Here is a 16603-nt window from a genome sequence, read left to right as displayed (position 1 = left end):
CTCTATAGTCCTTTCTATGGAATCCTGTCTTCCCAATCTCTATAGTCCTTTCTACGTAAGCATCTTCAAGGCAGGCTCTATACAAACATGCCAAACAATGAAAGCCCTGGGAAGAACTCTGACATGTGGGTTGTGCACACAGGTGTGGAAAGCCCTATCTGTGTGCATGCAAGGACTGAGACAGATGGCTTCTGCCCACAGCACGCCAGTGGGCCAGCCCATATTCTCAGAACACCCGTTTGCCACACACATTGGAAAGTCATTAGCAAAGTTTCCTCTGAGTTCTTAGCTTTTAGCTCCTTAGTTGTGGAACCTGCCCTCTTATTCTTGACTGACTGATGAAGTCAACATCCACCTAGCTGATGCCGATTTGCTGTGCCCCTCCAGTGTAGCCTCTCAATTACTTCTGACAAATGAGATTCTCATTTTTAATACTACGCAAATCAGATGGCAGTAGGAATAGGCAAGAATAGCCACGCAATGTTAAAAACAGAGCAGCATACAGCTGGAGTGTGGTTCTGGGATCTGTCCAGCACCAGTCCTATTTGTCAGCACTCTAAGTTAAGCCAGTGGATCAGTATCTCCCAGACTAGCAGTTTCCAATCCTTTATGATGTATAAGAATTAGATCCCAAGGCCACATCCTCTGGAGATTTGGACTCAGTCAGTAAGAGGTGAGGCCCTGGAATCTCTATCGTTAACTAACACAAGCCAGCACACACACCAGTCCTTTCGGGTTCTGGGATGAAACCAGGAGCAGCACTGCCCTGGGCTCCCAAACACTTGATACCTGAGACCCTGCCTGGCCTTTCTTCCTGGACAGCCACCGTCTCAGCTCTTGCAGCCATGCTGATGGAAATCAGGGAAAATCAGGGCACAAGTTGCCAACAAAGATAAAGCCACAAGGACCTGCCTTAGTTCCTGTCAATATTTTGTCTTAGCCTAGGCCTAAAGACAAAAAGAGGCAGAGCTTGTTTATTTATTATTTAACAAATGCTTTTTATCCCTGAGACTTCCTTCACTGGGATACATTCCTAGAACATTAAAGCAGGCTCAAATTCTAGCAGCATAACAAACTGATTCTTATAATAAAGCTAAGTTTTTTAAAAGATTTTACTTATTTATTTATGAGAAACATAGAGGAGAGAGGTAGAAACACAGGCAGAGGGAGAAACAGGCTCCCCACAGGGAGCCCAGTGCAAGACTCGATCCTAGGACTACAGGATCATGCCCTGAGCCAAAGGCAGATGCTCAACTGCTGAGCCACCCAGGCATCCCTATTTTGTTGCCACAACAAAATTCTCAGAGAGATCTGTGAAATGGATAGAACTACATTTGTCCCTGTTCATGCCCTTCTGCAGAGATTCTGAGCCTTGGTATCACGGAACTTGAGATGGGTTGGTAGAAAAAGGTAGTGTCGGGCAGCCCGGGTGGCTCAGCGGTTTAGCACTGCCTTCAGCCCAGGGCCTGATCCTGGAGACCCGGGATCGAGTCCCTCGTCGGGCTCCCTGCATAGAGCCTGCTTCTCCCTCTGCCTGTGTCTCTGCCTCTCTGCCTGCCTGCCTCTCTGTGTGTGTGTGTCTCTCATGAATAAATAAAATCTTAAAAAAAAAAAGAAAATATTTGAAAAAGGTAGTGTCAATGAATAAACATCAAGAGATTTATAGATCCCAAAAAACTTTCCTTTTTTTTTTTTCCCAAAAAAATTCCCATACAAAAAATCTGTGATCCCTCTGGATCATGAAACTGTCATTGTGGGTAGGAGCTTTCATAATTATCTTTATACAATATTTGATTTCTTCCCCCCAAGCCTGTATTGTTTCTATAGTTACAATGCAGAGACTAGATGGCTTGTAGGAGGACATGTCCCAAAACATCCGTAATATACATAATCACCTATCACCTCCCTCATCTACCTCCTCTCCTCGCTGGTGCTGGCATTATTGTCAAACACCGGGATCCCTGGGTGGCTCAGCGGTTTAGTGCCTGCCTTTGGCCCAGGGTGTGGTCCTGGAGTCCTGGGATCGAGCCCCACATCGGGCTCCCTACATGGAGCCTGCTTCTCCCTCTACCTGTGTCTCTGCCTCTCTCTGTGTATCTCATGAATAAATAAATAAAATATTTAAAAAAAATTATTGTCAAACACCCTTCAAAGGCCCAGCTCAATTAACCTCTCTTTCATGGAGCTGTCTCTGAGCTATCCTAAATAAGAATGCTTTCTCCCTCTTAGAAAACCTTGGAAGAGGGATCCCTGGGTGGCGCAGCGGTTTGGCGCCTGCCTTTGGCCCAGGGCGCGATCCTGGAGACCCGGGATCGAATCCCACATCAGGCTCCCGGTGCATGGACCCTGCTTCTCCCTCTGCCTGTGTCTCTGCCTCTCTCTCTCTGTCTCTCTGTGACTATCACAAATAAATAAAAATTAAAAAAAAAAAAAAAAAAAAAAAAAAAAAGAAAACCTTGGAAGAGCATTTATGCCACTTTTATGACATAGCTAAGTTTATTCAAGTTCATTCATCCGAAATGTACTGTGCATCTAACAATGGACTTCCTGCACATTTTAATCTTTAATGTAATGATTATGCCCCCCCTCCTTTTTTTAAGGCTTTATTTATTTATTCAACAGATAGAGAGCACACACATGCAGAAGCAGGAGGAGCAGCAGGCAGAGGGAGAGAGAGAAGCAGACTCCCCGCTGAGCAGGGAGCCCGCCACAGGACTAGTCCCAGGACCCTGGGATCACAATCTAAGCCAAAGGCAGATGCTTCACCAACTGAACCATCCAAGGGCCCCAGGATTACACTCCTTTCTCTCTCATGATTCTAGCACAATGTCTCATAAAAGGAGAACACTTGACAAATATTTACCAAGTGATGTATCACATAATTAATAGCTCCATAAGGTCTATTCAAGGACTTACTCTCTTTCATTCACTTATGCTGACTTACTCCTAGCCTTACCTACACAAATATTTATTCAATCTATCTCCATCAAAACTATATGTTCTCTTATTTATCTTAATGCATTACTCTTGGGATGCCTGGGTGGCTCAGCAGTTTGGCGCCTGCCTTTGGCCCAGGGTGTGATCCTGGAATCCCAGGATCGAGTCCCACGTAGGGCTCCCTGCATGGAGCCTGCTACTCCTCTGCCTATGTCTCTGCCTCTCTCTCTTTCTGTGTGTCTCTCATGAATAAATAAAATCTTTAAAATATATATTTTTTAAAAAAATTACTCTTTTCAACATGCAAATCCTATGTAACTGTTTGTAGAAAACAGAGAAAAGAATAAAGATGTTCTCTGTAGGTTGTCTGTAATTAGACTTTTTTAAAAAATGTGAATCTTCCACAGCACAACTAGAGAATATTCTGGTCACTCTCTACTGAAAAGTCAAAAAAGAAACAAGAAGAACAAAATTTCCCTGGTTTTACCAAAAGAATGTGCCAACATCTGGAATCACTATAAACTAAGACAATCTCTAACATCTTCTAAATCTACCAAAGTTTTATTGCACAAAACGTGAACAATGATGCCCGATTTCCACTACAGTACAAAAAAATCCCCAAAGACAATTTCTATAACATTTCTTTCACTAGATTAAAGTAGTTTCAGTTTTTTTTTTTTTAAGATTTTATTTATTCATGAGAGACACAGAGAGAGAGGCAAGCATATAGGCAGAGAGAGAAGCAGGCTCCTCACAGGGAATCCCATGCAGGACTCGATCCCGGACTGGGATCATGCCCTGAGCCGAAGGCTGACACTCAACTGGTGAGCGACCCAGGCATCCCATCAGTTACATTCTAAAACAAAGGATTGCAGTAGGGATTCTTACACCACGGATGACTGTAGTCAATACTGTTTTTGTCCAAGAAATGCTCCTTCCCCACTTCCGGAAATACTATCACATCTTCTGGACAACTGCCTGCTCCAAGCACTCTATTCCCATGGGTGCTGCCAATCACAGGACTCCATGCTGAGTCCCCTATCAATACCATGCTGCACCAAGAGTGGGCCTGTGACCACACCAAGCCAATCTGAGTTGTTCCTCTGGAGTTTTCAAACTGGAGCCCATAGGGAAGAGTCCTTCCAATGTGAAGACAAAGCAAGACGTAAACGGTGTGCTCATGACCACAGGAAAAAAAGGTCTGAGAATGGACCTGAGGGACAAAAAGGGGCAGAAACACCAGCTCCAGGGATGGAAGGAGGCCCTGTGACGGTAGGTTTTCCCGCCCTCCTCAAAGGCCAGGTCATTCGACTTTAGTTCAGTATGGTGGCAGCTAATGCTCCTTCACATGCATTATGAGGATCCCTAACTAACATGGGTCTTTGAGTGAGTCAGTGCACTCTCATGAAATCGTGTATGAAATTATGTCTGCACTTATGTTTCAGGGATGACTCTTCGCATTCAAAAGATTCCCCAAAGGATTTATAACCAGCACACTGTAACACAGTGAATGGTACCGTGATAGCGCTGTATGCTGAAGATGGTAGCTACACTTGTGGTGAGCACAGCATCACATGTAGTCTTGATAAGTCACTACGTTGTGCACCAGAAACTAATGGAACGTGTGTAACCCATACTCAAAGATTCTTAGCTCAAAAAAGAAGGGGACTTAACTACCAATTTAAAGCAAATTCTGAGTTAAATACAATTAAACTCAGTTAAACCAAAACATCCCCTTCCTTTAAGCTTCTAATGAAAATTCTACCACAGAGATAGTGGACAGAGTAGGTAAAAAAGGCAAACAAACTCACTTACCCTCATTTCCCACATCATCGTTCATGAGTCCTCCCAGCCAAACCTTCCAGTCCTCATCATCTGCTGTATTGGGGTCATACATGTCTGGAGTGATGTCTGGAGCCCGGAGCTCTGCCTCTAGCTGCCCTAGGGGAACATCTTTCAGAGGCATCTTAGAGCGGGTTCGGAATGCGATGAGGCTATCATCCATGGGCTTGCAAACAAAGAAGGGATAACACATGTCACTCAAGGCTTGGTGCTTCCTAATTCTCCAAACCTCCTCAGACTTCTTGTACCTGCACACTTCTCTTCTTGGCTTAAATCACAAGGTCTCTTCTCTAAACAATTTGGGTCTCTTATACTCTGAGAAACTTTAAGTGGTATCAGTTTTAAAAACCAACATTTCAAAAACATTTATAATAGCTTTACTAATATAAAATTCATCCTTTTGAAATGTGTAACAGTGCCTTTTATCATATTCACAGAGCTGTGGGCCTTCATCAGTAACTAATTTCAGAACATTTTCTTCACCTCTAGCAGAAGTCTCAATCCTACTAGCAGTCGCTTCCCAGTCCCTGACAACCACTAATCTACTATCTCTACGGATTTGCTTATGCTGGACATGTTATATGAATGGAACCCTACAGTACGTGGCCTTTTGTCTCTGGCTTTGTACTCACCATGATGTTTTCAAAGTTCATCCATGTCGTAGTGTGTGTCAGTAACTCACTCCTTCTCACTGAATAAAATCCCATCTACACTTTGGTGTGTCCATTTATCAGGTGATGGAAATCTACGTTGTTTTCACTTCAGGAAACTTTATTTTAAGTAATGCCACAATGACCATTTGTGTACTCTTTTCTACTAGGATATATGTGTTAAATTCTTCTGGAGTAGACTTTCTGAGCCACAGGGTAACTATGTTTAATTTTTGAGGAACCACTAAACCATTTTCCAAAGTGGCTACACCATTTCACATTCCCACCAGCACTGTGTGAGGGTTCTATATTACCACATTTCCCTGCCAACACTTGTTATTTTCCATCCTTTTTATTATAGCCAGCCTAGTGGGTCTGAAATGGTATCTTGTACTTTTCATTTGCAATTTCCTAACAACTAATGATGTTGAGCATCTTTTCACATGCTTACTAGCCATGTGTGTCTTCTTCAGAAAACTATTCATATCCTTTACCCATTTTTGACCTCGGTTGTCATTTCATTGTTGAGTTATAGGAGTTCATTATATATTATGGATACAAGGCCCATTATGCCTATGTTTTCCTCTATTACTTTTATAATTTTAGCTCTCATATTTAGGTCAGTGACTTACTTTGCATTAAGTTTTGTATTTGGTATGAGGTAAGGGTACTTTACCTTTACCAAAAGTACTTTATATACTTTTGGATCTGGAGCTCCAGTGGTCCCAGCACCATCTGCTCAAAAGACTACTCTGGCACCATTACTGGTTTTGGCATACTTGTCAAAAATCAGTTGACCATAAATGTAAGGATTTCTGGGCTCTCGATTCAGTTCCACTGATCCACAGAACTATTTTTATGCCAGTACCAACCTGCATTGATTAATTTCGTATGATTACTTTAACTTTGTAATAAACTGTGAAATCAGGAAGTGCAGACCTCCAACTTGTTTTTTGAAGATCGGTTTATTTATTTTGGATCCCCTGCATTTCCATGTGAATTTCAGGATAAGTCTATCAACTTCTGCCAAAAAAATTAAAAAGCAGCTGGGTTTTGGATAGGGATGGTACTGACGCTGTAGGTCACTTCAGGAAGTCCTCCCTGGATGACTGCACCCATGTACTGACAGACTTCTCGGTTTCCTCCCTTGCTCTCCTACAGACTGTTGCCCACACCTTAACCAAAGGGAAATGTTTAACATGAATCAGAAAATATCACACAAAGCTCTTCAAATGTGAAAATAAAATCTAAACTCCTTATCATGTTCCCAAGACCCCCCCAATACTTAGCTCTTGCCCAGCTGTCTCACCTCACCCCTATTTTTCTCTTTCATCATCCACAGGCTTCAGCTTGTTTCTGTCCCTTATACACATCAAAGCGCTGAATGTGCAGTTTCCTCTGCCCAGGACACTTTTCCCCAGATCTTTTAGATGCATGGCTCCTTATAATTCAGATCTCAATTCAAATGTCACCTCCTCAAGGAGACCTTTTTTTTTTTTTTTAAGATTTTATTAAAAAAAAAAAAAAAAAAAGATTTTATTTTTAAATAATCTCTACATCCAACATGGGGCCTGAACTCACAACCCCAAGATCAAGAGTCAGGTGCTCCACTGACTGAGCCAACCAGATGCCCAAAGAGGTCCCTTCTGGTCATCCTGTGGAAGCACTCTGATAGGCATTACCTGATTTCTCTGCTTTTATTAAGTTTATAGCACCTACCACAACTTGAAATCAACTGTTTACGGTATCTCTCTGTCAAATAATCTATAACCTCCAAGAGGAAAGAACTTTCTGTCTTGTACACTGTTATTCCCCAACTTCCATCATTTGGGACTTGTATGAATAAATGGTTACACAAAATACTATCACCCCCCCAACACTATTTACTCACCCCAAAGCAGAGTGATTAGACTAAATGACCCTTGGATGGGGTCATTGGAAGGGTGTTCTATTCGATGTTCTCTTTTTAAAGTTTTGGACATATTTTTCATTAACCTACAAGACTAGTGGAAAAAAATAGAAACATTCAAAAGAACTGACTAAATGGTGAAATTTAGAAAGTCATCAATGGACAGTGACCAGTGTCACGACTGTTTCCAGCAAGAATAAGCAATGGATGCTAGAATTAGTGGGCAAAAAGATGGCTGGCCTCAAAGCATATCCCCTAAGATATGTATAAATTAATTTAACAATGAAAAAATAACTTTATAATAAGGAAATAAAGCAGACATCACCATAACCATGGGATCCCTAGTCACCCAAGAGATGTCACAAGCCTTCTGATGTGACACACTGGGGAGAGCAAATCGATTCTGTGGTATTTGGGCCAAAAGTGCATGACCTGAATCTAATTATGAGAAAATATCAGAAAAATCTGAATCGAGGAACATTCTATAAAACTAATAGTCTATACAGGTCAAAAATGTCAAGGTTATGAATAACAAATACTGAGAAACTGTTCCAGATTAAAGGATGCTACAAGGGACACCCAGCTAGCTCACTCAGTAGAGCATGGGATTCTTGATCTTGGGGTTGTGAGTTTGAGCCCCACGTTGGGTGCAGAGAGTACTTTAACAAAAAATAAACATGCTAGGAGATAAGACACTACATGTGGTCCTGGACTGGGTCTGGCATCAGGGGGAAATGTTTCTTTTTCTAGAAAGGGCCCTATTAAGACAACTGGTAAAATCTAAAAAAGAATTTTTCCAATATTACTTCTCTTCATAACTGAATCTCTTCAGTTTTAGAAATAAACATGACTGTGTTTAAGGGTAAATGAGCAGCATCACGACTGCAACATACTATAAAGTGGTTCAGGTAAACAAGTATGTGTACAGAGCGAAAAAGCAGGCGGGAACATGAAGCAATTCTGCTAAAGATTACAATCTGGGTAATGCGCTGGAAAGCTGTTCCCGTGTTCTACCTTTTAAAATGCTCTCCATGACATACCTTAGTCCTTCCCCAGGAGCTGCAATTCTCAAAACAAAACATGAACCAAACAGACTATCAAAGACCTGCATTTTCATGACTCTTACTCAGTCACCAGAATTTCTGTCTTCCTGTCTCCCTCCCTAACCTGAGCGGCAACATTACTCCATTTGACTTCGTCAATGATTCAGAGTTAGGCTGTTTACCTGGAAAGAGTCCATGCATATGGGACTGGAGGCCAGCTCCTCATCTACTGCATGCAACTTCTCCATGAAAGTACTGTCCCTGGTCTGCTTGGGCTTCGGGGGGGGCGGGGGCCCCATGGGTACGACCTCAGCACTGATGTGCCTGACGGCAGGGGCGGGGACCTTCTCTGCCTGATTAAAAGAGACAACTGTGTTAAAAAATGAAAAGGAGGGAGGGAGGAGAGGAGAAAAAGAAGGAAGAAGAAGAAAGAATAAAAAAGGAGCAGGGGGAGGGGGTACATCTTGCCCATACTGGTGCTACTCCTCTTCCCATCCAGAAAGAACTCCATAAAAACAAAAGCACTGTCATATATTAATATAATTAGGTTCCATTGTATTTCCAATGTAGCCAACAGGATGCTACTTAGTTTACCAAAAGTGGGAAATCTAATAAAAATGGCTTCAGGACAGTATTAGAAAGAAGACAAAGGTGGAAAAGAAACTGCTCATCACTTACATTTGGCCCTCAATGAAAACTCAGAAAAGCGCTCTCCGAGTTCCAGTTTCCCTCTCAACTGTTCACTGACTTAAAGGACTTTGTTTTGTTTTCACGTTTGGTTGGTTGGTTGATTTATTGAGAGAGAACATGAGCGAGCACACAGACAAGCAGGGGGATGGAGAGAGAGAGAGAATCTCAAGCAGATCAGTGCTGAGCACAGAACCTGACACCACCTCAATCTCACAACCCTGAGTCACAACCTGAGCTGAAACCAAGAGTCAGATGCTTTACCGTCTGTGCCACCCAGGCACCCCAACTTAAAAGACTCTGAAACCTGAAAACTTCTAATCAGCCAAAAGGATGAGGAAGGAAATGACACAAATAGTGATCTTGAAGCACTTTGGTAAAGGTGACAGCTTGGCATCATCGCCTACGGCCAGTTTTCTGCAGTCCCCTTTCCCTCATCTCTTCATGACGCAGACTCACCTCTGACAGCATGCTCCCCTCCTCATCGGTCTCAGTCATCTCAGAAGATTGCCTCAACCTGGACTTCTTTGCCCCCCGTGGAGACGAAGCGGTACTCTCAACATCACTTTCCAACAAACTCTAAAAAACAAATCCGGTTCACATCTCTATTTCTGCCCCTGCCTCATCCCACTGAGTCTGAAGTATCTCAAGAAAATGAACCAGTTTAGTCAAAGTAAGAGAAAATAAGGCTTAAACAGAAGTTTAATATTCTGAAGGTAGGCACACATATCGGACTGCGATCCTCATCCGAAGTATAAGACAATGGCTTAAAATTCCTTTACAAACAAGTCAAATACATTAAGAAACAGAATATCACCCAGAATGAAATGAACACAGTGCAGCCGTAAGCAACAGTATTGACGAACCAGAAAGGATTAATAATGGAATAAAGAAAACAAAAGCCAGACACTATGGGATGTCTGGGTGGCTCAGCAGTTAAGCATCTGCCTTCAGCTCAGGGCGTGATCCTGGAGTCCCAGGATCGAGTACCATGTCGGGCTCCCTACATGGAACCTGCTTCTCCCTCTGCCTATGTCCCTGCCTTTCTCTCTCTGTGTCTCTCATGAATAAATAAATAAAATCTTAAAAAAAAAAAGCCAGACACTAGAACACATACACAGTCCACAATATAAGGTTCAGAAACAGTACAAAACAGGACTAGAGTGTGTCATGTGCATACATAGGAGAGAAAACTATAAAGAAAAGAGCACAAGGAGTGCATTGGCAATGCTAGATTTAAGGACTTTGGAGAATGCTTCATGACCTCTGGCCTTATAATTATTTAAGCTGTATTTTTAAGTTTTTATTCTGTGTACATTTTATATGTTACGTATGTGTTCTATTTCATAATATAAAACATGAAAACATGAAGGGAGTAAAGAAAACAGCTCACAGTCCTGGATTTATGCAAAGAAATTAGCAGAAAGAAGAACTGTGTCTCCATAGTCTCTACAGAACAGGTAACAATATTCAGGAAGCTTTACTGAGCCCAACTGTTTCTACATTAGCAACTACCACTCACAAGGGAGCACTGACCTCTTCAGCCGTCTCATCTTCCTCTTCATCATCTGGCTGGTACTCTTCATCTGAGGAGTCATCTTCTTCAAGGTGGATATCCACAAATTGAGGAGGCTATGTAAGTACAATCACAGAAAGAAATGAATAGGAAACACAAATCATATGTATTTGGAAAGTAAGAGGAAAAAAGCAGAGCAGGAAAAAATAAATCCTAAAGAGCACAATGAGCAGCTAAAGCAAATAACAAGAGGCAGGGGTTAAAGAGATCTCTAGCATGAGAACCAAACCTAAGAGGAATAGGAAGGAATAAAACAAAGATCAATTTAAAACAAGAAGATAGAGCCCACTAAAATTAACAAATAAGAAAGAAGTACTTAGGCTTCAAAACTGATGAAGGCTTTCTAGAAAAGAATAAGAATTACCTCTTCCAAGTTTACCTTAATTTCATTGGCCTTCTTAATTGGTGAAATATTCCATGTTGGAATTACCTACCAATAAAGAATATAAATTATGTTCTCTTAACTGAAATAGATGAGTTTTCATTTTTACTTCCTCTTCATCATCATAAACAGCCACATACCTAAAATGCATCTGCAGTGATGGAGGGGTATTATCTCTGAGGGTACACTCTCAAATATTTGACAGACTTGCCAGAAGAAGAGGAAAGAAGAATCTATTTCCGTCATTAGCATTTCTGTCTTTTTTTTTTTTTATAAGAAATCTTGTCTCTTTTTTTTTTTTTTAATTTTTATTTATTTATTTATGATAGTCACAGAGAGAGAAAGAGAGAGAGGCAGAGACATAGGCAGAAGAAGCAGGCTCCATGCACCGGAAGCCCGATGTGGGATTCGAACCCGGGTCTCCAGGATCGCGCCCTGGGCCAAAGGCAGGCGCCAAACCGCTGCGCCACCCAGGGATCCCAGCATTTCTGTCTTAAAGCTAGTTAAGACTCTAGATACTAGAGAAAGTTCTCTGTCTTTCCTATCTTTTTTAAATAAACTCTACTCCCAACATGGAGCTCAAACTCACAATCCCAAGATCAAGAGTCACATGCTCTACCGATTGAGCCAGCCAGGCTATCTTGCCTACTTTATATTACAACTTGCGTTCACATGGAACAATGAATTTGAAAACTATTCGTAGGGACACCTGGGAGGCTCAGAGGTTGAGCGTCTGCCTTTGGCTCAGGACGTTGATCCTGGAGTTCCCAGATCGAGTCCCGTATGGGGCTCCCTGTGTGGAGCCTGCTTCGCCTCCCTCTGCCTATGTCTCTGCCTCTCTCTGTGTATCTTATGAATAAATAAAATCTTTAAAAAAAATTATTTGTAAACTATAATAGTACACATACGTAAGATATCATAGGTAATAGTAACTTTTGGGCGTCAATATTTTTTAATTACACAAATCCACTGTGAGTATGCATCCTGACAGCCAACCATGACCAGTTTTTATGGAAGGACAACTTATTTTCAAACAGTATCGGAAAAAAAACAAGAGACAGATATACAGATAAAAAGCAAATATGGCAAAATTTTATAGTTGTTAAATCTAGATGGAATATTGATTCACTATAAAATTATGTCAACTTCGGATGCCTGGGTGGCTCAGCGGTTTAGCGCCTGCCTTTGGCCCAGGGCATGATCCTGGAGTCCCGGGATCGAGTACTGTGTCGGCCTCCTGGCATGGGGCCTGTTTCTCCCTCTGCCTGTGTCTCTGCCTCTCTCTCTATCATGAATAAATAAATAAAATCTTTAAAAAAAAAATTATGTCAACTTCTTATATGTTTTAAAATAACAGAGTTGGGGGTGCTAGAGGGCTCAGTTGGCAAAGGGTCTGCTTTTGGCTCAGGTCATGATCTCAGGGTCCTGATTGAGCCCTACATCAGGCCCCCTGCTCAGGGAGAAGTCTGCTTCTCCCTCTGCCCCTGCGCCTCCACTCTACTCATGTGTGTTCTCTCTCTTCTCTCTCTCTGAAATAAATATTTTAAAAATAAAAGATATAAAATAAAATAAAATAAAATAAAATAAAATAAAATAAAATAAAATAAAATAAAATAAAAAAAATAAAATAGTCACAGGGAAAAGTTTTTTAGAGAATTTTTTTAAGGCTCTTGCATGCTGCGGACAAAAAAATGTCCCTGGAATATGTAATTTCTTAACCATTTAATGTGACCCAATGAATCACGTTATGAATAAAATCCGACAGGCCAGCTAGGGTTCCAGCTCTACAAGGAGTCTTAGACTCTTCACATGTCCTTGGCCCTGCCATGTTCTAGCCACTCATATCACTCTGTTGAGCCAGGCCCAATACAGGGTAAAGGGAATGATGTGATACAGGTTCACACCCTTCCCATATTTGTGTCTGAACCAATTACGCCTCCTACTGTCAAATCCACGAGGAAAGTGAAGAGCATGGGGAAGTGTGCTAAAGTCACCATATTGAGTATTAATCTTGGAATTTGTTTTTTAAAGATTTTATTCATGAGAGACACAGAGAGGCAGAGACACAGGCAGAAGGAAAAGCAGGCTCCATGCAGGGAGCCTGACGTGGGACTCGATCCTGGGACTCCAAGATCATGCCTTGGGCCAAAGGCAGATGCCCAACTGCTGAGCCACCCAGGCATCCCTGACCTCGGAATTTAATCCCTGCTCTACCCCATAAACTATAGTCTTGGGTTGTCCAAATTCTCTGCATTTATTCATGGTTGGTAAACACAATCCAGAGCCTGATTTGGATCTCTTTGTTTCCAAATCAAATATGGAACTAATGTTAATTATACTCTGTATGTCAGGTAGACTTCATAGAACTTCCAACTCATTGATGGCTGCTTTCATCATAGCTAGCATATATGTTCACTTGTGATCATTATTTCCTGGAGAAATGAAATTCCACTTTGTGCAACCAGGGTTAGCCCATTAGACAAAATAATATGAAGGGCTGTCAAAAAAAAAAAAAAAAAAAAAAAGCCAGTGCAATTCGAGGCTGCAATGAAAGAAATATGGTATCTGGAACACTGAAGGGATAAGGTAACTTTAATCCATATAGTTAGACCACATCTAGAGTAGGAGTTCCACACAAGGTATATTTCTAAAACGATATGGACTAACCAGGCACATTCAGAAAAGGATCAGACTAGTGAAGTCTTGTCACATGAAACTGATAAAAAACTGGGGGACATTTAGCAACAAAAGAATATTACAAAAAGACATACTAGTTTTCTTCTATTAGAGGAAAGGTCATGTGGAAGAGGAACAGACTTATTTCTTCTACAGAGCTACAAAGAATAGAACTGGGGATCCCTGGGTGGCGCAGTGGTTTGGCACCTGCCTTTGGCCCAGGGCACGATCCTGGAGACCCGGGATCGAATCCCACATCAGGCTCCCAGTGCATGGAGCCTGCTTCTCCCTCTGCCTGTGTCTCTGCCTCTCTCTCTCTCTCTCTCTGTGCGACTATCATAAATAAATAAAAATTAAAAAAAAAAAAAAAGAATAGAACTGGACAAAAGGACAAAAACACAATATGCACTTTGGATCCATTAGGCAAATCTTCCTCACCGTCAGATAAAATGGACTACCTCAGGACTGCTGCCTGCCTGTTACAGAGGATGAGCACAAACTAGACAAATGGGTCTTTGCATCTGTGCCAGAAAACTCCAGAAGCCTTCTAGCAGCTTCCTTCAGTGAGTGCAAAACAACCAAATGCTGTTTCTAATAATGCATATTCCCAGGCCCTATTCCAGGTCTGAGGTAAACTATGGAACACACATTCTCAATAAGCACTCTTGAGGGACTCCACTCAGGGTGATCTGATACAAGTGCTCCCTAGAACACAGGTTGAAAAATACTACTCTAAACCCTTTGCTGCATATAACCTGAATAGAAAAGCTGACTTTGCTTAGTACTTTCGACCATTCTAAATGGTTATCTACCTAGTACTTCCAAAAGAGCAATACTTCCACATCAACTAAAATAAACTATGATCATGATTCTGTATGTTGTCTCTATTTATCTTTTACAGATATGTCTCTGAAGGAGGCAAATCCAGACCATGATAAATCTTTCCTATATTAGTTTCCCTGCAAATAACCTAGAATTAGACCATATTTACCTAACTAAAAAAAAAAAAAACAAAAAAAAAAAACAGAACACCCACCACTCCTTTTTCCACCACTTCTTTCAGTTTAGAGCGTGTCATTTTGGGCTCCTGAGGCAGGGAAAATGAGAAGAAAACAGTCAATAAAAATCATCATGTGAATCCTGGGTTTTGAGATGCTAACTCTATCCCCAATATCCAGCTATTTACAAACTCCCAAGTGACCTCCTGCACTTAGCCCATTTACGGATAGCTCTGCTCTAACAGCATTAAAAAGTAACAATCAACTACTCACAAACATTGGCATATCTTCCGTCTCACTGATGGCTGCTTTCATCATAGCTACCACATGCTCATTTGTGATTACTTCCTGGAAAGATGAAATTTCACTTTATGCAATGAAGACATGTTACCTAGATAACACCCACTTCTCTGTAAGTCTGCCAGATGTGCAGTGGAGAGACAGGTGCTTCTGGTTGAGATAAGCCTGCTCTGGACAGAAGCACACAAAGGGTCACAGAGCAGGAACGCATCATCCCACAGCTACCAGGAACAGGAAAGAGTCTGAGTAAGTGACTCTAGCTTCTGAGAAACAGTAACAAGCAAGGAAGGTTTTATAAACGGCTGTGTTGACACAGCACCAGCACACATGCAGCGTACACTGCCACCGGGCATCTTTTCACACCTATCAGCCCACAGGTAAGTCCACTGCAAGCATTATCTTCAAATCTGCTAAACAAGACGTAAAGATATCAAGTCAGTGGAGGAAGAAAGGAATAGTTCACCTCCCCAGTTATTTCTCAATGTGTGTTCAGATTTCAAACGTGTGCTGAGTGCAGGGGGAAAGCCGCCTTGAAATGTAAAATGCTGCAGCAGGTGCAACTCACAAAGTCAAGAATCCCCATTCTACCAACCCAGATTTCCCCAGCGTGTGAGCTTTCTAGCCACACGACCAGGCCACTGCCCTACTCACGTGGAGGATGTTGCGCACATTGACAGCGGTCAGGTTGTGCTGCTTGGCGCCATCCTCAAGCGTGCGGTCCAGCGCGTCATCCAGCTTCAGGTCACAGGTGCACGTGCCTCCCTCAGGTCCCCGTGCGTCTCGCTTCCTCTTGCTGCCCTTTCTCTTCCTTCGCCTTCTCTCACTTTCTTCGCCGCTTTGTTCTTCTGCAAATAAACGGAGAACATCACCAGAATCTCCAAAACTACTACTCCCAGAACTTACCCCAATGGGCCAACAGTAAAGAGGAGAAGAGGCTGCCAGCAGGCTGGTCTTGGAAATCAGAGCAGCCACACGGTGGCCACAGTGTGGGTGCTTGGTGCCAAAAACCCCACACCCGCTGCACACTGGTACAGGTCAGCCAGTCCTCTACACTGATGCATACTTACTCCTAACAACCCAAAGAGGCAGGGACTATTACTTTTCTCATTGCAGATGGAGAAACTTAGGAAGAGAGATTAAGAAACTTTCCCAAGACCCTTGTTCTCTAGCCCTGGCATCCACAGTCCTAATCACTACTCCATATTGCCCAGATAATACACCAGAAATCCTGGGTCTGTGCTTCGGTTCTGGGTGACCTCAGCAAGAGGCTCATTTCTTTCTTTTGCAAATACAAGTATCTGCCTATCAGGTATGCCATGTAGATGAAGTGAAATAATATACACCAAATGTGCTTTATGCCAATAAAACATTATACAATGTAATTCGGCATTATTATTCTATTCAGTCTAGAAAAGAGAAAAACAAGGAGCAATGGATAAAAAATTCACTCTGAACCATATCAAAAAAGGGGAGGGGGAACAAAGTTATCTCTACTCTACCAGAAGAGAGTATATATATAATCAGACAAAGGGAAAAACTTCTTGATTCTTCGAATCTGTTAAGTCTTGAAATAGATTATCATGTGATACCAAAATGAGGTTCT

The 16603-nt window shown here is 41.9% G+C and overlaps 1 protein-coding gene across 1 annotated transcript in view; it reads right to left on the bottom strand.

Annotated features, from left to right (window-relative positions):
• The window catches only part of LOC112648919 (GON-4-like protein), a 64217-nt gene that overhangs the window by 33721 nt on the left and 13893 nt on the right, over nucleotides 1-16603 (bottom strand). Inside the window, 8 exon segments of the mRNA XM_049112565.1 lie at nucleotides 4753-4945; nucleotides 8564-8734; nucleotides 9528-9647; nucleotides 10605-10700; nucleotides 11024-11074; nucleotides 14739-14789; nucleotides 14974-15048; nucleotides 15652-15845. Of these exon segments, the coding sequence (XP_048968522.1) occupies nucleotides 4753-4945; nucleotides 8564-8734; nucleotides 9528-9647; nucleotides 10605-10700; nucleotides 11024-11074; nucleotides 14739-14789; nucleotides 14974-15048; nucleotides 15652-15845 (951 nt within the window).

This window comes from Canis lupus, chromosome 7, assembly GCF_003254725.2.
Source record: "Canis lupus dingo isolate Sandy chromosome 7, ASM325472v2, whole genome shotgun sequence".
NCBI lineage: Eukaryota > Metazoa > Chordata > Mammalia > Carnivora > Canidae > Canis > Canis lupus.
This window is presented reverse-complemented; position numbering and strand designations above follow the sequence as displayed.